General features: G+C 36.1%; 1 protein-coding gene and 1 pseudogene across 3 annotated transcripts in view; one reads left to right on the top strand and one right to left on the bottom strand.

Annotated features, from left to right (window-relative positions):
* Nucleotides 1-27,240, bottom strand: part of beta-Man (beta-mannosidase) — a 168,423-nt gene that overhangs the window by 40,849 nt on the left and 100,334 nt on the right. For all 3 annotated transcript variants that reach the window (XM_089091204.1, XM_089091207.1, XM_089091205.1), the window contains exons 9-10: nt 9,417-9,607; nt 3,716-3,906 (exon numbers count right to left, since the gene is read on the bottom strand). In XM_089091204.1, coding sequence (XP_088947330.1) covers nt 3,716-3,906; nt 9,417-9,607 — 382 coding nt within the window. The remainder of the gene's footprint in view (nt 1-3,715; nt 3,907-9,416; nt 9,608-27,240) is intronic.
* Nucleotides 11,122-13,414, top strand: LOC148951594 (GPI-anchor transamidase component PIGT pseudogene; annotated as a pseudogene).

A 27,240-nucleotide genomic window follows, 5' to 3' on the forward strand; every position in this document is an offset into this window, starting at 1 on the left:
TATATATATATATATATATATATATATATATATATATATATATATATATATATATATATATATATATATATATATATATATATATATATATAATTGTGCGCAACGTAAGTGAGTTGATAATATAAAAATATACGTAAATAATTTCTTAGACTACACTGCTTTTCTATTTACAAAAAATTAAACAAGAAAAACGGGTTTTAATTTCTATAAAGCAGTGAATACAACACATTTAATTAAATACAAATACTCCGAATATTTCGGCCCCACATCCTGGAGCCTTTCTCAACGGAAAAAAAAATTCTTACATAAATATAAAAAACCTACTAAACAAAACAAAAGAAAAATGTAAATAAATAGGAAAAGAAAACACATATTAAATAAACAAACTCCATTCACTGCCGTATACAATCGAATGCTTATATTTACACACCTTCTCAAAGAATATAAATTGACATCTATAAAAAAATGAGAATATATTTATACTTAAACTAAAACAAAAAAGGTCAGCTAACCCCCGGCCCATAGCCCCTCAATAGGTCTCACAGGTTCATCACCCAATGTTTGAATTATAAATTGAACAGATTAACAGATATCTGTTCAATTTATAATTCAAAGATTGGGTGATGAATCTGTGAGATCTATTTAGGGGTTATGGGCAGGGGGTTAGCTGACCTTTTTTGTTTTAGTTTAAGTATAAATATATTCTCATTTTTTTATAGATGTCAATTTATATTCTGTGAGAAGGTGTGTCAATATAAGCATTCGATTGTATACGGCAGTGAATGGAGTTTGTTTATTTAATATGTAAGTTTTCTTTTCCTATTTATTTATATTTTTTCTTTTGTTTTGTTTAGTATGTTTCTATGTTTATGCAAAAAAAATTTTTTTTTTCCGTTGAGAAAGGCTCCCGGATGTGGGGCCGAAATATTCGGAGTATTTGTGTTTAATTAAATGTGTTGTATTCACTGCTTTATAGAAATTAAAACCCGTTTTTCTTGTTTAATTTTTTATAAAAATATACAAGAGAAATATTAGTTAGTAATTAAACGATTCTAAATATTGTTCTTTTATCAGTGGTATTTGTTGTTATGGTGATACTTTGAATTTTTCTTCTTTCTTGATGGAATGATAAGTAAAACACATAGCTGGAAACCAAAATGTTTTCATTGTTGCGCATCTGGTCTTGAGATATTTCAGATATTTCAGATATTTCAGCATATTTCAGTGAAGAGCTATTTTGTGGAAATATTTTTTTTTAATTAATCAATAGGAAGGCCAAGATTTATGAATGGCATGTCTGTATCCATGATTTTGACGGTACAGTTGTGCTTCAGAAGCGGAAAGTTGAAATGCCAAAAATTTGGTTTGAAGAGCTTGCGTTTGTTGCGAGCTTGTATATACATTTCTTAGGTATTTAGTTGACCGGCCTAATTTAATAATGGTCATTAAACTTTATCAAGGGTGAGGGTCAAACTATGCCCTTTTCTATCTTCATGGTACTGAATTTTTGCAGAGTTCAGATTCATACCTTTGTTGGTACTTGAAAGATACAGACATTAATTTTTTATAGTTATATTTTGTATACGTTCTCCCTTAAAACGTTTACTTAATAAATTCTGTTAGGTAAAAGCTAGTATACTCACTTCAAGAAATTAACACTACCAAGCAGGGAGAATTAGAGGATCTGTCCTTATTGGGGATTTGAGGTAGTTTCCACATTGTAATTTTTTTTGCTACTATTCTTATTGGCGGACAGAGTCAAAGCTTATATCAAAAAGGCTCATTGCTTCCACACTAATAAAAAAAAACGAAGAGCCATAGCGTTATTGGTGCCCCCTTGGGTGTGGTATTTTGAAAAAGTGTTTGTCAATCCCCTTTTCCATCTGTTTAATAGCCTTTTTTGGTAATGTCAAGGTGTCTACATTTATTTTCCCCATTTCGAGAACCCTACCAACCAGGGAGGGTCATCCGCCACTTGCTAGCCCTCTGCAGCAAGTGACTCTTTATTTAAATAATTTCGGAGACCACACTGCCTTTCCATGACGATAAATAAAAGTTCAAATAGGGATAAAATCCTTTTAAACTTAGAAATCCTTTTTAACTTAGAAAACTAAAAGTTTTCTAAGTTAGTTTTCTAAATTCTGGGAAGAATCTAACTTCATTGGGGCAACAAAGTGGGGTTTATCAGATCCCATGTACTTGCGGAAGCTCATATGTAGGACGTACTAACCAGAGTTTGGAAATGAGATTATTACAACACAAAGATTCTATTTCTTCGGCTTTAAAGTAAGATTCTAAGTCTGAAGATTTTACTTCAGCCCTTTCAGAACATATTTTTAATTTTCCAGACCATTTTATTTTGTTCGAGAATGTCTCTTTGATTTCTAGGGATCGGGGTTTAAAGCAAAATTTTCGTGAAACGCTTGAAATAAAGAAAATCTTATTCAAGAATATTGATTTGAATCGGGATACAGGTGAATGTGGGCTGAACTCGATCAGTGAAAATTTATTAAATTCTGACAGAGCAAAGTTCAATTCACCCAATGTAGTTGAACTTTGTCCAAATGTTGTATAATTGAACAATAATGAACCAAATACAAGAACGTCAAAGAGAATACCTCCCGACTTTGCTTTAAAATTAATTAGAAATTTGAACGATATGACGTGTTATTTAAGTTCGTACATAAAATATTGTTTTAAATCGTTTTATTTTAGTTTTACTACTGATGACGGTCACTGTATATGTGACCGAAATATCTGGTATTTTTTGTGAATTTCTATCACTGTTATTATCATCACTGTCTATTAAAAGGATTTTATCCCTATTTGAACTTTTATTTATCGTACAAGGGAAACTCTTTTTTACCAAGAACCAAAATAATCAGGGTATAACAACATTGAAGCAGCAGTCTATATACAGAATTTTTATAAATAATGGATATAAAAAAAAAGAAAAAAAATACACATAATTTTGCTGCAACAACTTGGAGAAACAAAAGATGTATTCGATGTATTTATTTGACGGAAAAACAAACAAAAAAGCTTTAAATCTACTGCTTTTGAAAGTTGAGAAATCTTCTTGTGAGATTGATTGGAATAACCAAATATAGTCGAATGAAATACCCCAACCCCAAGGGAAAATATCGTTTCCCTAGGCATTAGGTTTAAATTTGGTTTCCCAATCTGCTTCTAGAATAAGTTCGAATTTCTGTTCCAGAGATAATCTTTGTGACCCTCCCCAATGTCGAAAGCTGCGCAATTTCATGTTTCTGCTGATATTTGTCGTCGTGTCATCAGCAAAGTAAAAATTTTTTTTTTTTTTTTAATGGGCTATTCCCTAGGTCATTTTTGAACACCCCAAAATTGCCTCAGGAAAACACAAAACATAAAAAACATTTTATGGTAAATTACTAAAAAAAAACTTACAGATCGGTGCTTAAATTAGGGTTAGCACACGATTTTTTTTATTTTCTTTTCCCTTTTTTTATTTATGACTATTCCAAAGCCAGCAGTTAAACAAACTTTATTTTAAAGCTACAGACAAAGCTTCAGCCCAATCCAATATCGAAACTGTCAACCTTTCAACAGACAAATCTGAAATAAAAACCTTCAAAATTTGAGATACAAAATTTAGAGTAGAGACACTGGCATCTACATCGCAAATATATTTTTGAGCAAAATCTTAGCCAAAACATAATTAAAAAAATATGCTTACTGTCTCCATAATTGTAGCTTCCAGGATTAATTGCGACAAAATCTTCTTCTTCCGAAGCTAGTCCATTCGAAGGAGACGAAACAACAAAAGGTCTAGACGAATCTTCTGCGATGACTATAGGGCGAATAGTCTCAACGTATAGTTTCTTATAATCAGCCTTATAAAGCTCAAAATTTGAGTTTGTTCCATACCTACAAAAAATATGTTTTTTAAGAAAACAGTCAGTTTAACAAGAAACTACATATCATAAATTATAGCAGTGCCAATTTTGCACAGAAACAAATTTATCAGAACAAAAAAAAATTCGCTAAAAGGAACACAGAAAAATTGTTAAAATAACGAAAGCTTAGAGGAATACCAGCAAACATGTCTCTTTGAGCTTGCTTACCTAGCCATAGCCGAGCGGGTAAGATGATGAGGTAGTAATTCAAAATACACGGGTTAAAACCCCAAAGATGCTATTTCTTTTACGAGGAATTCCTCTTACAACACCTTAGTTAAAGAGTAGGCCTATAGAAAACTAAAGGCTATGAAAACTCCAACTCGATTTGCTCTTCAGTTAACGGTTAACGATTACGGTTAACGGTTACCGGTTAACGGTTAGATCCAGCTAACGGTTACCTATTAAATCCAGAAACTGACTATATATTTTAAAAACCCGCACTACCATTATAATGTATTGTAGAGGCCTTGTTATAGGGTAGCCATCAAGCGCAATTTCTTTTTTTTTGGGGGGGGGAGGGAACAGATTTGAAAAAAATACCAAAAATTGACGAATTATAAGCGATTAATATGCGATAATGAGCCCCTCCCAATGCGCATTTGCCTAAATACCGGTATTCACTGTTTTAGTTCAACTGGGTAAAGTTATAGGTTTTCAGCAAAGCGCCAATGACGCAGTAGGTTTTAGACTTTTACAGTGAGAGAAGGAGGTCATACCCAAACTCTTGTTTGTAGTGACTTTTGTTCGTTTCAAGCTTGATTTGCACATTCAATTTAAGTTTCACTCGTTTTAAGATTTATTTATTAATTTACATTAATATCTATTGTATGTTTGTTTGCATTGATTGTTTATTTCATTTCTGTTCGTTTTAAGTTTCATTTTACTTCAATAGGAAAATATTTTTTTTTCGTTTTAAGCTTGATTTTCATATTCAGTCTAAGTATTACTCGCTTTAAGATCTATTTATTCATTTATATTATTACTTGTTGTATGTTTCTGCTATGATTGTTTTTATTTAATTTCTGTTCGTTTTGGGTTTCATTTATTCTTTAATAGTAATTTCTGGTCGTTTTGAGTTTGAATTTTAAAAGGTATTTGTATCTGTTGAGCTTAAGTTTAAAATAGCCTTTACTTTTCTTTTAAAAACCAATTTTTCGGAAAGTTTTTTTTAATAAATTTTTGTTCGTTTTTGATTTCAAAAATTTTAAAGTTTATAAAAATTCTTTATTTCAAAATAAAACTATAATAAAAAAATCTAATGTGCATCAAAATATTAAAACTAGTATCAAAGCAACATTATGAAAGTAAAAAAATGGGTTTGTGTTAACCTCGGAGTTTTTATTATCTGATGTTTGAACTATTTTAACAAAATTGCTATCTCAAAATTTTTATCGGATGGGTTTGGGGACTAATTAAGCTTCGATCTCCTTTGACTCTTTAAAAGTGAACTAGAACTTTCAATTTCCAATCAAATGACCCCTCTCTGAAGTTTATACGAGCATCCCTTCTATAAAAGCCATATATATCCCCAGAGTTTAACTTACAACGCCTGTCCCTGGGTCCTGGGGGGTTTCTACGATCCCGAAGTTTTAATATCTGATGGTTGGACTATTTTTCACAAAATGGTCACCTCAAATTTTTATCGGATTGGTTTATCCATCCGTCTGAAACGAAATAAGGTTTGGCGTTAATGTTTTTCATTGACTACTTTTTCAAGTTTCCCCTCGACACCTTCCCCTGGGCCCTGGGGGGTTGTATTGACACCAGAGTTTTTTTTATTTGACCTTTGAATAATTTTTAACAAAATGTCTACCTCAAAATATTCATCATAAGGGTTCGGCAAAAAAGGTGAGGGGGGGGGGGGCTAGCTGCCCGCGGATCTCTTTTGACTATTAAAAGTGAGCTCGAACTTTCAATATCCCTCGGAAGTTTGTACGAGCATCCCTTTCATAAGAACCATATATGCCCCAGGGCATAACTTACAACGCCTGCCCCTGGACCCTGGGGGGTTGTGATGACACCTGAGTTTTTTTTATCTGACTTTGGAGCAATTTTTAACTTAATAGCTATCTCAAAATTTTATAGGATGCATTTGGGGACAAATAGGCGTGGGGGGGGGGCTAGTTGCCCTCCAATCTCTTTTGACTCTAAAAAATTTAACTAGATATTTCAATTTCCAATCAAATAAGCCATCTCTGAATTTTTTACGAGCTTCCCTTCAATAATAACCATATATTCCCCAAGGGCATAACTTACAACACCTGCCCTCGGGCCCCGGGGGGATGTGTTGACCCCTGAATTTTCGTTATATGGTCTTTGAACTATTTAAAAAAAATATATCTCAAAGTTCTTATGGGACGGGTTTGAAGAAAAACGAGCGTGGAGGGGTGGGGGGGGCTAGGTGCCCTCCAATCTCTTTTGACTCTTAAAAAGTGAACTAGAAGTTTCAATTTCCAATCAGATGATGGCTTTTTGAAGTTAATACGAGCATCCCTTCCATAAGACCCATATATGCCCCCAGGGCATAACTTACAACGCCTGCCAACAGGCCCTGGTGGGTTGTGTTTACACCGGATTTTTTGTTATATGCTCTTTGAGCTATTTTTAACAAAATAGCTATCTTAAAATTTTTATAGGATGCATTTGGGAAAAAAGGGTTTGGGGGGTGAGAGCTGGTTACCCTCCAATATCTTTTGACGCTTAAAAGGTGAACTAGAACTATCAATTTCCAATCAAATGAGCCCTCTCTGAAGTTTACACGAACATTCCTTCCATAAGAACCATATATGCCCCCAGGGCATAACTTATAACCCTTGTCCCTGAAGACTGTGGGGGGAGTGTCCTACTCAAAGATATAATATCCAGAAATTACTACTACGTTGAACAAAATGGCTATATCAAAATTTTGATTGGATATGTTTGGGTAAATGGTGGGCGTGGAAGGGGTGTCAGTTGCATTAGAATCACTTTTGAATATTGAAAAGGGAGCTAGTCATTTAAATTTCCAAACGAATGAACCCTTTCTGAAGTTTCTACGACAACGTTGTCTATATAAAACCTTATATGCCCCCAGGGCATAACTTACAACCCTTGCACTGAGGGCTGTGGGGGAGTTGTCATTCTCAAAGATCTAATTTCAAGAACTTGAAACTACTTTTAATAAAATGGCCGTCTCAAAATTTTGATTGGATGTGTTTGGGGAAAAGGTGGGCGTGAAAGGAGGGATAGTTGCCCTCAAATCACTTTCGACTATTCAAAAGGGCACTAGGCTTTTGAATTTCTAATCGAATGAGCCTTTTTTGTTTCTACGACAACGACTTCTATAAAAACCTTATATGCCCCCAGGGTATAACTTAAAACCCTTACCTTGAGGGTTTTGGGGGAGTGTCCTCCTCAAAAACATATTTTCAATCTGGAAATCAACTACGCTGAACAAAATGGCTATATCAAAATTTTGATTGGATGTGTTTGGAGGAATGATGGGCGTTGGGGGGGGGGGGGCTAGTTGCCTTCCAATTACTTTCGACTATTAAAAAGGGCACTAGAACTCTCGATTTCCAATTGAATGAGCCCCCTTTGAAGTTCCTACGACGACCCCTTCCATATAATGTGCCTCTGGAAAAAAAAATAATAATAAATAATAAAACATTGGAGCCGCATGGCCTTTACTATAGGCAACGCTACAGCGTTGCCTCTGAAATGCTAACCAAAGTTAGTTTTACCCAAACTCTTGTTTCTAGTGATTTTTGTTCGTTTCAAGCTTGATTTGCATATTCAATTTAAGTTTCACTCGTTTTACGATTTATTTATTCATTTACATTAATATCTATTGTATGTTTGTTTGCATTGATTGTTTATTTAATTTCTGTTCGTTTTAAGTTTCATTTTACTTCAATAGGAAAATATTTTTTTTTCGTTTTAAGCTTGATTTTCATATTCAGTCTAAGTATTACTCGCTTTAAGATCTATTTATTCATTTATATTATTACTTGTTGTATGTTTCTGCTATGATTGTTTATTTAATTTCTGTTCGTTTTGGGTTTCATTTATTCTTTAATAGTAATATCTGGTCGTTTTGAGTTTGAATTTTAAAATTTATTTGTATCTATTATATTTTTATCCTATTTTGTTTTATTTAATTATCATTAAAGAAACTTCACTTATCACGTGTTTACCGCTTTCTTAACCAGTACCTACCAAAGTTTCTTTTGAAGATATTGAAAAGCCTATTGTCTTGGATGTCACCCTAATTGTTTTCCTAATTAAAGAAACAATAAGACAACCGGGAAGGCGTCATAACGCGGTGATTAATATAATCCACCTTGGCTACTTCTTAGGTGACTCCAACTGGCGGGAGGCGCAAATGGTCAAAATGTTCTGATGTCAGGATCCACTTATTTCTTAATTGCACATTTGCACCTCAGCCGTCGTGATCGTAAGGTCAATTTTAATGTAAAGCACATAAATTATTGTGAAAATGCCTATAAGTTCAAATAGTGATGAATATAGGTAAGAAATTTAATTATTTTTGCGTATATAGGCCTTATACGGTAATCTTGCATGAACACTAGGCTGCTCCTGTGAAGAAATAAATATAATAGAAAAAGAGGGATAGACTAGCCCACCCCATTTATCATCTTTTCCAAATATAATCTTTCATAAAATTACAATTTAATCCCTCTTCTGGGGCCAGATATAACCATAGGCTATTTATGAAACTTCGGCTTCAAACTCTTCGGCTTCAGTTGATTTTCTTTCAACCATGCTTGCCGAAGGAACTCTACCATCTACATCCATCCCCACACGAGTAACTAATGTTACGGCTTCTTTGATAAACAATACCTTTTCTACGCTTAGCTTGAAGGAAAACTCAATTTTAGTTAGTGATATCTCCGATTATTTTCCTCCTGTTTGGTTATGCTAACCAAAGTATATGTTACCGTGAATGTTCGAAATTCGTGAATGTCAACATTTGGCCATTCCTTTTTTTCTCCTTGGATTTAGTCAGCATTGCTAGTAAACTTTATCAATTTAATGCAAGGTTTGATGATGCCAGGTTATGTTAGATTAGTTTAGATTTTCAACCTTTTTCTGATATTTATAACCAAATTTAACCTAACATAACCTAACCTAACTTTAACTTTTAACATCATAGCTTGTATAAGATTGAAAAAGCTGACTCGCAAAGCTAATTGAATCTAAGCAGAGAAAAGAGAATTTCGGATATTCACCGGTAAATGTCGGCATTACCCAGATTCCAGATATTCACGGCAACATATTATAAGCTGATATAAAATTTTTCTAAAATGTAATTTTAGAAAAAAATCATACGTGCCTGGGTTGAACTTGATCAATTTGGCTTCTGAATAGTAGTATATTTGATCCTAACACAGAGTGTTAGGATAAATATACTACTAGTAGCCATTATAACAAATACAGCTTATATTATTTAAATTAACAACAGAAATAAAATACTACCAATTATCACGCAGAGCTTTTTCATTTTCATTATTACCAGCCCAAACAATAATGGATGGATGATGTTGAAGACGACGGATTTGATGACGAATTTCTGCAGAAACGGTTGAGAGAAACCAATCTTTAGATGGATACATGGAACAGGCAAACATAAAATCATGCCAAATTACTAATCCCAGTTCATCAGCTGCCTAAAACAATTAACTGATAGAATTAAGTGAAGTTCTGATAAGAGACGAATTTCTTGAAACCACGTGTTCCGATGAAAAACAAAATGTTAAAAAAACAAATTCCAACTGCCTTTCTACTCCAAATGTCCTAAAAACAAATTGCCCCGCTTCTACGAAGAACTTTTTTCAAAACTAAAAAATAAAAGATTGGGACGGCCATGATACATTTAATAACTATTTAAGAACCTATACGACATCAAATTATTGAGTATGGATACAGACCACATCAACACAGAACACCGTATCCACACTATTCAACAGAATAACATCACCAAGATTATCCAGAAATGTTGACGAGCTTAATGTCATAAGTGACATAAAGCCTCATCCTCTTATTTTAGTCTAAAAAATTTTAATTTTCTGGGTGCCATCGTTTGTTTCACCGTTTGCTATTTTTGCTTGTGGCAAAAAAATATTTTGTTTAAAAATGGTGGTTTTAGTATTTTTATTTTGCTTTTTCAAGGGCTATTTCTTGCCATTCATACTTCTTGCCCCTCAAATTTCTTACACAATGAAGCCGAAGTAAAATTGAACTTTGGAAATGACATTTGTCGTTAAAAGCTAGACATGGCGTTATATACTTCGCTGTTTATAGTACGTTGTGGGGGGAAAGGGCACTAAGACTTCAAAGAGGCACATTCTCTGTGTGGGACCAATTCAGTCCTCCCATCACATATATTTAGTCCTGGTAAGATACCAGTCAAAACAAGATTCAACACGTCCACCTTGATGGTACAAAGTTAGCAGTGGTGGTTTCCATCTTACCAGGACTTAAATATATGTGATGGGAGGACTGAATTGGTCCCACACAGAGAATGTGCCTCTTTGAAGTCTTAGTGCCCTTTCCCCCCACAACGTACTATAAACAGCGAAGTATATAACGCCATGTCTAGCTTTTAACGACAAATGTCATTTCCAAAGTTCAATTTATGTATATATATATTCAGTAATTGAACAAAGTTCAATTTTTATATATATATATATATATATATATATATATATATATATATATATATATATATATATATATATATATATATATATATATATATATATATATATATATATATATATATATATATATATATATATATTTGCTATTTGTCGAAAACGACTCCATATTTTTTCGGGAAAATTGGTATCCTGGAATAATCTCGCCTAAATAAACGATGCAGATAGGTCAGAAGTTCGAGAAAATTCGTTAAGAGCCTTAATTTTGGAAAAAAATTAACAAAATGACGTCATATTTATGAATACATTCGAAAGGCATATACATACGTCATATTTGCCTCAGCAGTGGTTGTATCGTCTAAGTGTCTATGAGCCGGCAAAACTACAGAAGAAACAAATGATTGACAAGATATATGTAAGCTGCAAAAATATTTACGGTGTTTCATCTAAAATTAAAAATTTTTAATTGAAACTAGACCAATACATAAAAATTTTAAAAAGAGGTTTATGTGAAAAATCACATGGCGCGAATAGGCTAACAAACATTTTGAACCAAATAGGACCAAGACTACCCTGCTAAATACTTTTTGGCTTGCAGAGCTATTTGCAAAATTTACAATGTTTATCTGCGCTGTATTAGCTCTCCTGGAATTGGCAAATTGTCATGAAACCTTTTCAGAAGAGCTTGTGATAAAACCTCTTGAATCTGGGCATTTAATGAGCCACTTCAGATTTGTTCATACTCTATTGCAAGAAAAGAATGATTATTCAAATTTCCGTACTTTTCCTCGTCCGTTTTGGGAAATTGTTCAGCTTTACGGAGTACAAGAGTTGCATTTCTCCTTGACACAAGGGTACTGGAAGACAAAAAAATGGGGATTTCCACCAAGATCCGCTCCTACTGGAGCTGAGATTTATGCATGGTTTCAGCATGATGTGTACAACGTGGACAAGAATTGGGAGCTATTGACGAACGGCCTTTCGGGACTCTTTTGTTCTTCTTTGAATTTTGTGAATGGTGCCAGAACAATCCAACCTATGTTCTCGTTTGGACCAGATGGATTAGTCGACGATAGGTTTAATAATAGTTTTGTGCGCTATGCAGCCCTGCCAAGTGAAATTGTTTGCACGGAAAATTTGACACCATGGAAGAAGATGTTGCCCTGTGACACTAGGAGAGGTCTTGCTTCATTGTTGGACCCAAAGAAAATTTTCAACTCGAACTACCACAGCTTGGCTGTTGATTGGAGGCCAGTTTGTTCGACGGCCGAATGCGTGGGTAAGAAATGGGAGTTGGTTTTGTCCCTAACGTTGGTCACTGAGCCGCCCGTAATGAACGTTGCATCCCTCGGAAAACAGGACTGGTCACTAATATCAACATTTGGTAGCGGTCTCTATTCTCATTGTCCCTTGGCTCAAATTAGTAAGGTTTATATTGATGTAACACAGAATCAGACGGGAAGACAATTCCAATTGCTACCAGAGACTCAAGTTTTGACCAGTACTAGAAACGGGTTAAAGTTATATTTTGCTGTCTACGATGTTCAACAATCTACTGACGACGGACGTTTGAATATCAGAGCTATATATGAAAAGCCTATTGTTTACGGTGTCATTCCACCCCCTCCATTGTATGCGACTCGTTTTGTAGCTGGTCACGGAAATGAAAGAGGCACGGTAGTAACTCAAATAACAAATACGCGTGCTTCAGATGCCATCAAGGTCGTTTATTTAGAAGCTCTACCCTGGTATCTTCGTGTTTATGGTCATACCCTTAGTGTAATTTCCTTGAATACAAAGGAAAATCTGTTCCCAGACCATTTCCATTTTGTACCTGGACGAGACCGGGTAAGGCCTCACCACCTTGAAATAGTCCTTGAAGTCCCGTCATATTCTACTGTGGAAATTCAGTTTGAATTTGAAAAGGCCTTTTTGAAATGGCACGAATATCCTCCAGATGCGAATCACGGATTTGATATTCCAGCTGCAATTATCAGTGCGTATCTTTTCATTCCTCGCAATTACACTGCCTTGTCACAAGAATTAAGTACATTTGAATCCAGTATGAATGTCTCGTCTGTGAAAGGATATGCCCTAAAAATGCACAGTGAAACCCTGGTGGTAACCATGGCAACCCCTGACTTCAGTATGCCTTACAATGTTATATGTCTTACGTGTACTGTTGTAGCTTTGGCGTTTGGACCTCTTCATAACTATACTACTAAAAGATTTGTAAAACGTTTGCCGAAAGAAAGCAAAGGAAAGAAATTTCTCAAGTCTCTTCGTGAGAAAATGAAATGGGGAAAAGGCAAAGAAGAGAAAAGAGATGAAAAAGCTGAAATGTCAAAATCTGTCGATACTCCAAACACTACAAGTGGTGAATGTGGGAGCTAGCAAGCAGAGCTTAATAAAGAAAAATGAAATGGAAAAAGTGAAAGGATGAAGAAGTTGGAAATTTCTTAATTCCCAAAACATTGAAAGTAGTGAAATTAGAAGCCAACTAGTAGAATATAAAGTGAATGATCTCGTTTTTTGTTTATGTACTGGGCTGATAAACTCTTAAATTCAAGGCTTATAGAAATTGACTGTTACAGTTTTAATAGATAAGACTTGTTTAATTATGGTATCATAGACAGGGGCGTCCCGAGGCTCGTTTTATTCGGGGGGCGATCTTCGTAAATTTTACCGAATCGCTATCTGATTTATGCCAAATTTTTTGCAGAAATCATGAATTTTGGTGAATTTCGGCCGATTTCGCCAAATTTCTGCCGAAATTTGCGCCTCCGGCGAAATTTTTACCGAATGTAAAAAAGTTGGTGGGCGGAGCGCCCCTCCTCCCCCCCCCCGGGGCTCCCCTGATCATAGATACGGAGGTTTAAAGATATTAACTTTGAGTTCGCTCAAAATATGGAACTAAGCGGAATAATTGAAACAAAAAATCGTTACACTTAAACAATTTTCTTGGCAATGCCAATTATGCAATGGGCACGTGTGAAAATAGGGAAAATGTGAAAGGACAATCTATATACTTTTTGAAAATGCATAAAATTCTATTCCCTTGAGTCATTTGACTTAAATATTAATAGTAGGAATAATATTATTTATAATCCCTTGAGTAGCGTTTAGCGATCACAGGACATATGGGCTAGCATTTTATCAGCTTTCATGCGCAAAGCTGACTTTCCAAAAAACAGTGTGTTCCTGGCAAAATTTTTGAATTTGTATAACACGGAGGTTGATGGAATGATTTTTGCGACAACCGCCGTCAATTTTTAGATTTGATAAGCCTAAACCGCTACAACGAGTATTTCTAGTAATCCTAATCATTAAAACTAGGTGAAAAATTGCTCACCTTTATCCCTTCCAAAACTTGTTTTACCCTTTTACGAAAAGGAATTAATCAGTTTTTTAATCAATAAATTCGCACAAAATTTTTTATTAAGCCTATAAATGGAAAAAAAGACCTGATAAAAAGCAGAATACCAGAGAATGCGAATTCTATGGTTAAAATTAGGAATCATATAAAAAAAAATGCTTAAAATCTCAAAATTAAAGGGGGGTATGATTGGCATAAGGAAAAGGGCGGTAAGTGTAATGATTCGTCTTTTTGGAGCGTCAAATTTGGAGAAAATATTAACTAATTAAATTAATTGCCCATTTATTATTAAATATAATGGAAGAGTCAGTACTAACCTATCGCAGGGTTGAAGATAAAAAAATGTCGGCTGCCACAACTTAATAATTCCGGATTTTACTATATATTCCAGTCTGATCTAAAACCTAATGTATCTTATTTTCTGAAACCGGTTTGGCTCTTTTATTAGGTCTTACTAACGCTATTTTCGTCAATTCTTTTGGATGTTTGAGACTTGATTAGTTGTGTAGTGTAAATTTTCTTTTTTGTTAATATCATCTTTTATGTTTTGACTTGGTTGAATCTATTTAATGATGCTGTTCAGTGCTCTTACTTGGATTGCCTTTTGTAGCGTCATTTTGATTCTACTGTCACATAAGTCCCGACGACACATAAATAATAAAAAAGAAACATCATAGGTCTACCCACACCTTAAGGCCGTGATGTTCCAAGTGTTTTGCTGTTGTTTCAACAGTAATAAAATTTTTAGGGTAGTACCACATTTTCGTCAATGTTGTCGTGTTGAAAATAAATCAGCAAAACCAAATAGTAATTTGACAACGATTTTCGTCCGTAAAAATTCGAATATTAGCAATCTATCAAAGAGTTTATCAATAAAAGGAAGTGCTAATCACGTGTTTTTGACGCACCGATGCGCTTTTTCTCAAATCGCCAGTTTTTAAGGTTACTGTTAAGAAAAGCGTGCATTTTCCGCTAAAATTTGAAGAATTTACTCATGCTAAAATGGTGAAGTACGGTTGTGTTATAAGGTATAAGAATTCTGATGGAAAATCTGGCTAGCCATTTTACAGGTTTCAAATAAACAATATCTTTGAAGTGTCTTCAGTTCATGGGGGTTTCAGTGTCTTCAGTTTGGGGTAGGTCCGGGGGGTTCCGGCCCCACGGTCAGGGATTGGCGTCCCTGCCCCTAGCCGAGCCGAAGAAACCGGTTGGACAGTGGCCTAGCAAGTCGCTCCCGTAGAAAAAGAATGTGCTAAAGATACGTCAGTGAAAAGCCTCGGATCAAATCCTAATATGATGACGACCCATGCATGCGCCTCGACCAGATTTCTGAACATAAATAAACCAGTAGAAATCGGATTTTGGAACTTAAGGACCATGTCGGCTCTTTTAAAAATTGAACAAGTTCTACAAGAGTGCAAAAACTTTCGGCTAGATATCCTCACAGTGGCCGAAGCACGATGGAAAGGCTGTGGAGACAAGAAGCTCAAAACAGTAAACAGCAACATGACTTATATAGTTCTGTACAGCAGGAAAACGGACAGACATGCAGCCAGAGTCGCAGCTATATTGAACCCAAATGCAACAAAGTCTCTCTGCTCGTTGAAACCAATTAACGAGAGAATTCTGTATGCACGATTTGCATCTAAACATGCAAAGCTGTCGCTAGTCATGTGATATGCACCAACAAATGCTGCCGATGAAACCTCTAAAGACGGTTTTTATGAAACCCTCCAGTCTGTCCTAGACTCCATTCCTCTCCATGACGCCGCTTGCTTGGCAGGTGACCTAAATGCGAAAGTTGGTCAGGACAGATCATACTGCCCCAAGGTGTTGGGACATCACGGGCTCGGAACTATCAACGAAAATGGTGCAGGGCTAGTCAGCTTTGCCATGTCGAATGACCTCTTGATCCGAGGTACATTATTTGAGCACAAAGATATGCATAAGTATACATGAACAACCCCAGCCAAAACTCTCAAAAACAAGATTGACCACTTTCTAATCCGACGACGATGGAGAACTAGTCTGAAAGACGTGAGGAGTTACAGAAGTGCGGACGTTGGGTCGGATCATGAACTTCTTGTAGCGACACTCAAGTTGAAACTCCGCTCCAACAGATCCCGACAACCAACAAAACTACCAAGCAATTTTGACGTGGAGAAGATCAGAGACAAGAATGTTAGGGGACAATTTAACATCAAACACTCGAACAGATTCGAGGCACTTGCTGATGTACCACAAGATGTGGAAGAAGCTTGGACGACTATACAACAGAACTACGCAGAAACTGCTGAAGAAGTTCTTAGCTTGAAAAAGTCAATAAAGGAACAGTGGATATCCCAGAAGAAATGGGACTTGATCGAAGACTGCAAGAAAATAAAACAGAGGACCCTCAGTAACGATCCCTCTGCTCATGTCATGAACGACATAGCTTATAAGGAAGGGGGCAGAGAAGTGAAGAAAAGTGCTAGGTCAGACAAACGAAAGCACCTCAATGAGAAAGCAAGAATGGCAGAAGAAGCAGCCCGACGTGGTTACACGAGAGCTGTGTACTGCCTAACTAAAGAAATCGTTGGGAAGACCAATGTACAAGAAGGACCAGTAAAAGGGGAAAACGGAAGACTGCTAACCGATCCAGATGACCGAAAAAATAGATGTGCCGATTACTTCGAAAACCTTCTCAATCGCCCATCCCCTTCTGTTCCACCAGATATTCCGGACAGCCCATTTTTGGATCGTCTCATTAATGAAAACGAGCCAACGGCGGCCGAGATCCTTTCAGCCTCGAAAAAGCTGAAGAATGGAAAATCTCCGGGTAGTGACCGTATATCTGAAGAAATGGTCAAGTCATCGATCCGCAGGTCCCTTTCAGTGTGGCTAGTCTTCTTTTCCCTCCTCTGACAAAAAGAAAAAGTCCCAAAGGACTGGAGAGCAGGAACCATTATTAAACTGTTCAAAAAAGGAGACGCGACAGTCTGTGACAATTACAGAGGCACCAACCTCCTCTCGATACCCGGAAAACTCTTCTGCATAATCATCCTGACAAGACTTCAAGCTGCCTTAGATCCCGCATTTACGCGAGGAGCAACATGGTTTCCAACCGAAAAGATCTTGCGCCAAAATGATATTCATACTGAACACCATGCCTGAAGAATCAAACGAGTGGAAGAAACGTCTATATCTATTGTTTGTTGATTTTGAAAAAGCGTTCGACTCAATAGACTATCCAATACTATGGAGGATCCTGATCTTCTACGGTATTCCTGAAAAGCTGGTTCGCCTTATCATAGCAATGTATGACGGAATGCTGCGTGAGAACCTCCGAAGGAAATCCAAGATATTTCAAAGTGATGACAGGTGTCAAACAAGGATACGTATTGTCTCCATTCCTCTTTATTCTCATAGTGGACTACATATTCAGGCAAATTGATGGATACGGGATAAAAATAGTAGACAGACTTGTCTAAGCTCTCGACTTTAAAGACGAGTTTGTATTGAAGGAGAAATACAAAACAAACTTCAAGACTTTTTATGCAAGTTATCCGAAAGAGCGGGGCAGTTTTGGCTACATATCAACCCCCCCAAAACAAAAGCGATGTCAACCACTAATTCACCGATGAATATCCATCTGGGGACTGAAAGCATAGAGCAAGTCACCGACTTACGATATTTTGGCTGCACCGTCTCGTTTAGTGGCGATTCCAAGAAAGAGCTAAGAACACGAATAGCCCTTGGAAGCTCGGCATTTCAACGACTTCGACCAGTCTGGAGATCAGCTAAGTACACACTCCAGATAAAAATTCGCCTTTACATAAGCAAGTTCATTTCTATGTTTACATACGCTATTGATTGTTAAAAACACACAGCTGCGAAGGAAAAACGACTCACTGCATATGAAAACAACTGTCTTCGACGTATCCTGAACATCAACTGGAAGGATAGGATAACAAACATGGAAATTCGCCACTACACAAACTAGCCTGATGTCGCTGATGTAGTCAGGCAACAAAGATGGCGCTATCTTGGCCATGTTATCCGTATGCCAAGATCGAGACTACCGAATATGATCCTCCAGTGTCAACCAGACGGCGCGCGTCGGCGAGGAAGGCCCAAAAACACGCTTCACAGGACATATGAGCGGGACAGGAGAGCCCTTCACGCATCCTTAATCCCAGAGTGGGAGGACAGTTACGCCGCAGCTCATTTGCGGGATGATTGGAGGCTGTTAACGGACGCCCTGTGTGCCTCTGGAGGTACAGGAGGAGCTAAGGTCTAAGGTAAGGTTTATTTTCTATTAGGTTAAATCTACTTATAGCATAAGAGAGATATGACAAAATAAAAACCAGTAAGCTTAAACCGGTAAATGAACTTGATGAAATCAAATTACCGAAATTACATCTATGACGAATGAAACATTACAAAAGGAACATGGTTCTGTATAAAATACAAAGTTTAATCAGTCTATTTACAAAAGGCGTTTTAAGTAGTTTCATAATACCTAGAGGATAAATGAACAACCTATATCTAACAAGATATTACAACAATTCAAAAACCTTAACAAAGAAAGAAAAAGAAATTTCAGACCCTCACATAGCTGATTTTCAAAATGATTCGTATGATTATTGAGTTTGGAAAGTTGATATGAAGAAATGTTCAGTCAACAATAAAAGAACAAATGATACCGAAGCTGATAGACAAGATGTAAAGAAGAAACTAAAGAAGAATTTGTTCCTAACCAGAGACAGCATTGAACCCACATACCTCTCATCAAGAGGCACACTTTCAACCACCGTACCATAACAAGGTATTTAATAATTTGAGTTTTCCACAAAACTGTGTATATATGTTCGATAAAGGAATTGTAATGGCAATACAATAACTGTTTATTACAAGGCGCTGGGACACTTTAACGTTCTAAGTGTTCCCTGGGGAGCCCTCCATTTTCCCGAGGAAAGAGTAGCAACATGCCAAGTGCAGGGGTCCAGCTTTAAAATCGCCTACATCGTTTTTTTCCTTAACTGGTATATTGACATTTCTGGCCAATAAAACGATTTAAAAAGGTTTAAGAGAGACAACTTTAAGAGAGAATTTGTATTTTTCCCATTATGGTTGTAACGAACGTATGCTAACACCATGAAGAAGAAGAGCTTCACATTGTCTGTGGTTACAAGATAAGTGCCAATGAGAATCAATATATACAAGCATGTCGCGTAGTTATGCTGGGGCCCGGTCTCAAATCCGGCTACAGAGTTTTTTTTCTTCTTAAAACTGGCTAATTGACATTTCAAGCAACAAAAACGATATAAATGGGTCACAACTTTAGGAAACTCGTATTTTTCCGAGAGTGGCTGTATCAAACCTGTGGTGACGTCATGATATCAGGAAAAGCACCAAATTGTTGGGAAAGACAGGGCAAGAAAAGACAAGCGACAATAAGAATCCATATATAAAAATTGAAGATGTTCCTGCATGGAACATCTTTCTATTAAATTGCTTAAAGAGCCAAAAAATGGTAATTGCATAAATATTCTTATAAATTTGAAGCTTAGTAGGAATCGTTGTTAGAAATTGGACTTATTCAGAATTCAAATATCTTTGAAAAGAAACAGTATGAAAGAACATTAAATTGCGTAAGGAGCTAAAAACTAGTAAGTACAAAAATATTTGTATATATTTTAACAAGGGATTACAACAATTCAAAAACCTTAAAAAAGAAAACCAAAATTTTGATTCTTTTTAGAAATCGTTGTTAAAAATCGAAATTGCTTGAATCTATGTGTTCCCTGGGGAGTCTTCTATTTTCCCTAGGAAGGAGTAGCAAATAAATTTCACTCATTTGGAGGTTGTTACATAGAAGAAGAATAGATATATACAAGCTTACTACTTTCTGAGAATCGGGTGTCCGTATCGAATTGACAACATAGTTTTTTGTTTTTTTTAACTGGCATATTGACATTTCTGGTCACTTTGTCACATAGCAATGACAGGACCTGGCCTTGAAATCAGAAAATTGACATTTTTGGACACAAAGACTAATTAGGTCACAAATTTATGAAGAATTCGTAATTTTCCCAATGTGGTTTTATCCAATCTGTGATGACGTCAAGACATCAAGAAAAGACTGAAATTTTTGCGGTTAGAAGACAAGCGACACTGAGAATCCATATATAGAAGCCTGCCACTAATCACAGATCACAATAATCACTTGTCTTCTAATCACATGAACTCACTATATCACTATCACTATATCTCTACTAATCACTATAACTCTGACAAAAACCCATTTTTGTATATATATATATATATATATATATATATATATATATATATATATATATATATATATATATATATATATATATATATATATATATATATATATATATATGTATAGATTTTCTGGCAGCCAATCAAACAAATTTGCTGTTTTTTCTAGTTTTTTTTTCTTCTAGTTTTTTGTGTTATTTTGTTTGTAAAATGTCATACTTAAAAGCTAAATTTGATATGATTTCTTTAGGATAATCTCAAATAGAATGTGTCACTAATTTATTGGCTAAATAGTAAAGTTTATGTTTACGTTTGAAGAAAGATTTTCGAAAAAGTCTCTTTATGTTGTATGGAAGAGAATTTATATCGTACATGCCTTGTAAAATCAGGACACAACAACCTAGTGATTAAGACAACCAATTTTATTTTTAGTTTTAGAATGTTATGATTAAGTTATTTCTAGATTTCTTTTTTTTTGGGGGGGGGATATTTTTAGCTAATAATACTAGCATGTCTCGTATTCTTGAAATGTCTGAAGCGATTATTCAGGCCATAATTCTGTGAAATGCGGTAATGTTTAAATTTCAGAGTTCAGAGCAAACACATCTAAAATCTAAAATCGGATAACTTATGAACATTATTAAATCAGTGAATTTCGTAACAACAATTGGCTTGGGATTATAGTGACGTATAATCCTGTTTTATGTGTATCAATTAATTCGTTGGTGATAGACTTTTGGCGAGAAGTGGATATTTGTTCTTGAAGTTTTTGGTGAATTTGAGATTGGATAATTACTGATTGGATAGTTCACTAACGCTGGTCGGAGAAACGTCAAATTTGGATTTCTCAAACACTGCATTTTCTGAAAGTAAGGCCCCGAGTGATAGTTGGTTCTATTACCATACAGGGGCCCTTGCGAGTAAGTATCACTCCATGTTTTTTTTAAAATTTTCGAAGGCTTAATGGCATTATAGTTGAGAATTATGGCACTCACGAAACAACATTTTGAAGACCAAATGGACAAAGTCCTGCAGAAAATAAAAAAGCTCCAGCAGGAAAATAAACTTCTACGGTCGGAAAACAGGTCGCTCAGAACCGAGCTTTTAAGAGTTAAATCGACCGCTCTTCGGTCAGAACTATACTCGAGAAGAAATAATCTTGTTATCCACAGTCTAGAATCATCAGATGGCGAAGATCTCCGTCAGAAAGTAGTTGATTTCTTCGAATCAAAACTCGGAATAGCTACCGCGAATGAGATACGGATGAATGTGGTATACAGAATTTCGAAAAAACCGTCAAATGCCGAGTAGTCTGGCTCTAGCGGTCTAACACTGAGAAACAGCGCGCAACGAAAAAATTCCGCTGATCCGATTATCTCAAGCCTTGAAAATTTTGATCGGTCAGAAATAATGAAAGAGTGTGGTAAACTAAAAAAAACGGTTTTAGCGTATCTGTTGACTTGCCAGCTGATCTCGGGAAACGACGCAAAGAACTTTTATCACTTGGTTATAAGCTACAAAATTCAAAAGTAGCGAGTGAGAAAATAGCGGAAACGCGTCTGATCTAAAAAGGGATCAAACTTTGGTTAGAAACCAAGAAATCAAAGACGGCTCAGTGGATGAAGTTTCCAGACGAATGCTATGATCCGCTCAAGCTTCCCCGCGCTGGCTCGGACTATGCGAATGATTCTGATTTGGACGCTTAGAATTTTCTCTTTTTTTTCGTTAATATCTCGTGAGGTTTGTGGGGCAGCTATAATACTGAAGTAATTAGGAGTGAATATTGGTAAAATTAGAGTAGTAAAATTGATGAAAAAATTAAATTTAAAAAGTATTATAACTGCACCATGAGAGAGTGTTTATGTGTTATTTACCGCTTGCATATTCTTGATTTCTGTTTATCCAATGAGATGTTTTTCCTTTTTGAGTGTTCCTGCTTTGTTTTTCTTTTCCAGAGTTATAAGAAAAGTTCGGGTTTACAAACTTCAGAGTAGTCTACTGCTCTTCTCAAAGGTAGAACCATTGCCTCTCTTCAGTATGTTGGTAAGTAATGAATTCCTGTTCTAATCCTCCCGGGGGTACCTCCTCGTCAACAAGCCAAATTAATGCTAGATTAGTAGAGCTGGAAGAAAATTTTTTGGATTTAGAAAATATTTTTGATTTAGAAATTAATATTGAATCAGATACCCCGTTATTTGATAAAAATACATTTCCTAGAAGCCGTTATGAAGAAGTGTTTAATTTCAGTCCGGGACGCTGTGACTCTCAGCTCACTGTTCTTAAACTGATCTGTCGAGGGTTATGCTCATCATTCGCGGATCTAACGAGTCTTTGTCAACAGTTGCAGCCAGATGTTGTCGGACTTTGCGAAACTTTTTTAACAAGACAAACAGATACGCTTCTGGAAATACCTGGATATACTTCCCATTTTTTGCACAGAACAGCATTGAAGAGAGGAGGTTTAGCTATTTACACACGGCAAGAGTACTCGGTATGCATTAACAGAAATTTAACCAGGAATATAGAAGGAATTTATGAATCACTTTTCCTGGAAATATGTTTACCTTCACAGAAGAAATTAACAGTTGGAGAAGTATACCGCCCACCGGCAGGATCTATTTTTTCATTCATGGAAAACTTAAGCCAAATATCGGATCATCTAGAGAAACAAGGGAATGAAGCTATCTTAATGGGGGACTTCAAAATCAACCTTACTCTTCCTCTATCTTCCGGTGCGACGGATCTGCCTAGTATGGTGTATGCTTCGAATGTGTACCCCTCGACGACGATTCCAACCCGAGTAACTGCCACTTCCCACTCACTGATTGACAACATTTTTCAATTCTGCCTCCAACATCAGCCTCCGTTCTGCTATTCAACACTTCAGATCACTTCCCTCTGATTACAAATTTCAAAATAAAGCATAAATATCTAAATCCTAAAGCTTTAATTAAGCAAGAGTTCACTACCTAGAAATTGAATGATGAGAACTTGAAAACTCTTAATCAAAATCTGGAGAGCACATCCTGGGAAAGTGTTATGAATACAGATGATGTTAATTCAGGATTTGAGGAATTTCCTAATATTTTAATGAGAATATATACGGATTGCTGTTTTGAAAAGCGTTCAAGGAAGACGGGACGGAAAAATCAACCCATAAGCCCTTGGATTAGTCATAGACTGCTCTAGTGTATTAACAAGAAATATACACTGTGGGTGGATTTCACAAATGACCCATGCATTACAACGCTGGAGAAATATGAAAATATAAAAAATGTCTTCTATCAGTTTTACGTAAAGCTAAACGAGATTGTTTTAGTGTGAAAATAGCTGAAAGTGGCAAAAAATATCGGAGAACATGGAAGGTTGTTAACTCTATACTGCGTACCTGCAGCCCCCCACCTGAGCTTCCATCTAAATTATCTGTCAGTGGGGATACCGTAGCAGGACCAGATAACATTGCAAATGCATTGGGAACATTTTTTGCAGAAGTGGAAGCAGATTCTGTTGGGAATTCCGCAAAGAGTTTTAAAGATTACCTTGGCCCGGCATGCACTAAGTCCATGGCAACAGCAATTCTCTCCATATGAAATTCTGCTAATTGTACTAAATCTAAGAGGCAATTCGGCTTCTGGGTTTAACCGAGCATATACAAAGGTGTTGAAAGCAGTTGCCCCTTCAATCATGGAGCCACTACTTACCTCATAAATTTGTCTCTGCATAAGGGCACTTTCCCAGAACTGCTAAAGAAAGCTAGAATAATTCCACTGCACAAAGGGGATTCTCGAGTTGACCCGGCTAATTACAGACCTATTTCTATCCTCTCAGTTTTTTCAAAAGTTTTTGAAAAACCTATGCAACAGCAGCTACTCCAGTTTCTGGAGAAGAAAGGGTTTCTTAATAATCGCCAGTTTGGGTTCAGACCAGGGCACTGTACACAGGATGCACTAACGGCGTTAAGTTTATGGATAAACAAAGCTTTGGATTCTGGTCTACTACCTGCAGCGGTTCTGCTTGATATCAGGAAAGCATTTGATAGCATGTACCAATCAATTCTCCTCGGGAAACTGGAAAATATAGGAATAAGAGGTGAAGCTCTGGATTGGCTCAGATCATATCTGAGGGACCGCAGGATTTATTTGGGAGAAGATCCTGGAAACGATGTGCTCGTTAACTGCGGTGTCCCCCAGGGCTCAATATTAGGACCATTAATTTTCTTGATCCATGTTAACGATCTGAGTCGAGTGCTGAACCCGGCACGAACAAATCTTCGCTGCTGTAACTTGTGCCAGGATGAAAACTCCCTCCAGTCCGAAGGTGAAGATGATGAGCTCGTGGCCTTTGGCGATGACACCACGCTTGGTTGCTGTGAAACGGATAAGACAATGCTCATGTCTAAACTGAGGGAGGTTCTGGAGGGGACGTATCTCTGGATGGATGCTAACCGACTTGTTATTAATGTTGAGAAATCATGCGTTCTATTTTTTTCCCGGGTTGGAAGTGTCCATCCGGAGATATGTGGTATCCAGACATCCAGAGGTGTGACTAGTCGGCCAGAAAAGCATTTTGCAAAATACCTAGGAATCTTCCTCGATGAGAATCTATCATTCGTGCATCATATTCAAGTAGTAGAGTTGAAGCTATCCCGGAATTTTGGAATAATAAAAAAACTGAAAAGCGCTTTGCCGCAGAAAACGCTGGTCCTCCTGTGCAACGCTCTTATAAAACCCCATTTACAGTATTGTGCAATGATCTGGCAATCAACTTTTAAATCCCACCTGCGAAAACTGAATTCAATTCATCAACGATGCCTGATATTAATTGGAAAAAATGAAGAGTTCTTGTCATTAGGGTCCCTGCATCAATTACCATGCTTGACCTTTGTGTTCAAGTTTTTAGCTGGAGAGCTGCCATCTGCGTTTAAAAGATTATTTCGACCTATTTCAGACCAGCATAATTTGCATACCCGATCATCATCAAACCTGCAAATACTCCTCACGCCGACCGTGCGATCAGATTTCGCTCCTAACGTAGCTTGTGCAAAGACATGGAACCTGATCTCAGAAGAGCTGAGAGGTAGGAGCTCCCTCACATCATTTAAAAAAAAGAGTAAAAAATCATTTAATAGCATTACAAAAGAATAGTTAATAAATACATTTAAAAAAAAAAAAAAAAAAATTGAATTAAATGTAAGTAGTAAACTTAAATTACAAATGTATGATTTTTAAATATGACGAGGTGGTTTCCCCAGAGGGTAAGGAACGGGAAGGTAATAGTTTGTTATTTGGAAAATGAGAGGTATGGCTGTGTCTGAGCTTAGGAGCGGTGACCATTCTGCGTATTATGTTAAATTGTAAAGATTTTGGTTCTCGGCGTCCAGGAGTGGACTGAGTATTTTGATTATGTGTGATTTATTCTTTTCATTTGTTAATAAACCCATTGAAAATGTGCTGCCATTGAAGAGAAAATATTCGCCGAATCGCTGGACAACTTTGTTATTTTTGATTTTCCAAGACTTCACGGGATACACAAACGCGGCATCAAACAACATTTTATAGCGATAAAACCCAATGTGCATGCAAATATATCTGAATATGCTCCGAATATTCTTTTTCATTAATAAACTGTAATAGAATCTAATATTAAACAAATGGTAAAAAATAATAACTAATAGTAAAATAATAGCAGCTAAAATAGTAACCAAATAGTAGTCTAAAAGCAAACTGATCGTAATTAAACTAACAGAATCTAATAATAAACATACAAATCTAAAAGTAAGAACCTATAATAGTAAACAAGAATAAAACCTTTCAGTTTCATTTCCTTCAATCACTTGAATTTCCGATTTATAATTGTCTTTGTTGCTCTTGAGTTATAAAATCCGCTATATTCAAGCAAAATTCAAGGAAAATGTTAAAACCATCCAACTTAAGACGACAACACTAGACCAGAAATTGCTGCACTGGCAAGACAATCACTTCGAAAAGAGATTAATCTTAAGAAGTGTCTGAGAAAACCAAGGGTAAAATACAAACTGTTAAGACCCACCAGAGGTTTCTTACTTCTTAAATTTTGTAATACCAATTCAAGAGCTACCTAAATTAAGTATACTGCGAGCAGGGATACTGTAAATTAAGGTACTACAACAAGATACATTTCTTCCACATTAGTTTCCAGTAGAAATATTACAGTAAAATCTTTGAACGTAACTGAAAGCTCATGAATTTTTTCGACAGGCCAAGTCTCTGTACTTTATCCAGGGTTGGTATTAAGGAATTATAAAGAGAGGACAATTGCCCCTCCTAGATTAAAAAAAAATCTTTAATAGTTTTTTCATTGAAAAACAGCTTTTTCTTATATATTCAATGAAAAAAAATCGAAAAAAAAATAGCACCCTAGATTTCGAAGAATACATTTTAATTTCTCCCTTACATTTTCGTGAATTGGTACCACTGACTTGACTACTTCGACTTTTATTTTTTAAACTTCTTCTAAACTTCTAAACTTCAGGCTATTGTGAGTAACACATTTAGTAACTTGTAAAGCTAAACAACAGCCGAAGGAGTTTTCACCTGGCAATTCCCTCTTTGAAAGGCCCTGATATTATTGCATACAATTACCTATTATATTAAGAAACTAAGATAGTTATATTAAGCATCTTAGAATTTTGTTAGCCCTAGGGGTTCTTTTCTAGTGAATTTTGGGATACTGCTAGACTTTAAATGGCAGCTTCAATTCCCATTTGTGTTTTTGAAGCGTAATGAAAGTTCTTTTCCACATAGTTGTAGTTGTTACTAAATGGTTTCTTGGAAAATTGTACAGCTTGGGAACTTGAACAACTTGTGCCACTCGGTCACTAGCAGCTCATTAGCAAGTACAATGGTATTGTATATTATTTACTATAATATGTGCTTATCTATCTTCGGACTTCACCGTAAGATTGCACTTTACTCGGTAGGCCAAGATTCAGTACTTTATTTAGTGCTAATATTCTTGG

Source organism: Artemia sp. Qi Xiang Cuo, chromosome 6, assembly GCF_049724085.1.
Source record: "Artemia sp. Qi Xiang Cuo chromosome 6, ASM4972408v1, whole genome shotgun sequence".
NCBI lineage: Eukaryota > Metazoa > Arthropoda > Branchiopoda > Anostraca > Artemiidae > Artemia > Artemia sp. Qi Xiang Cuo.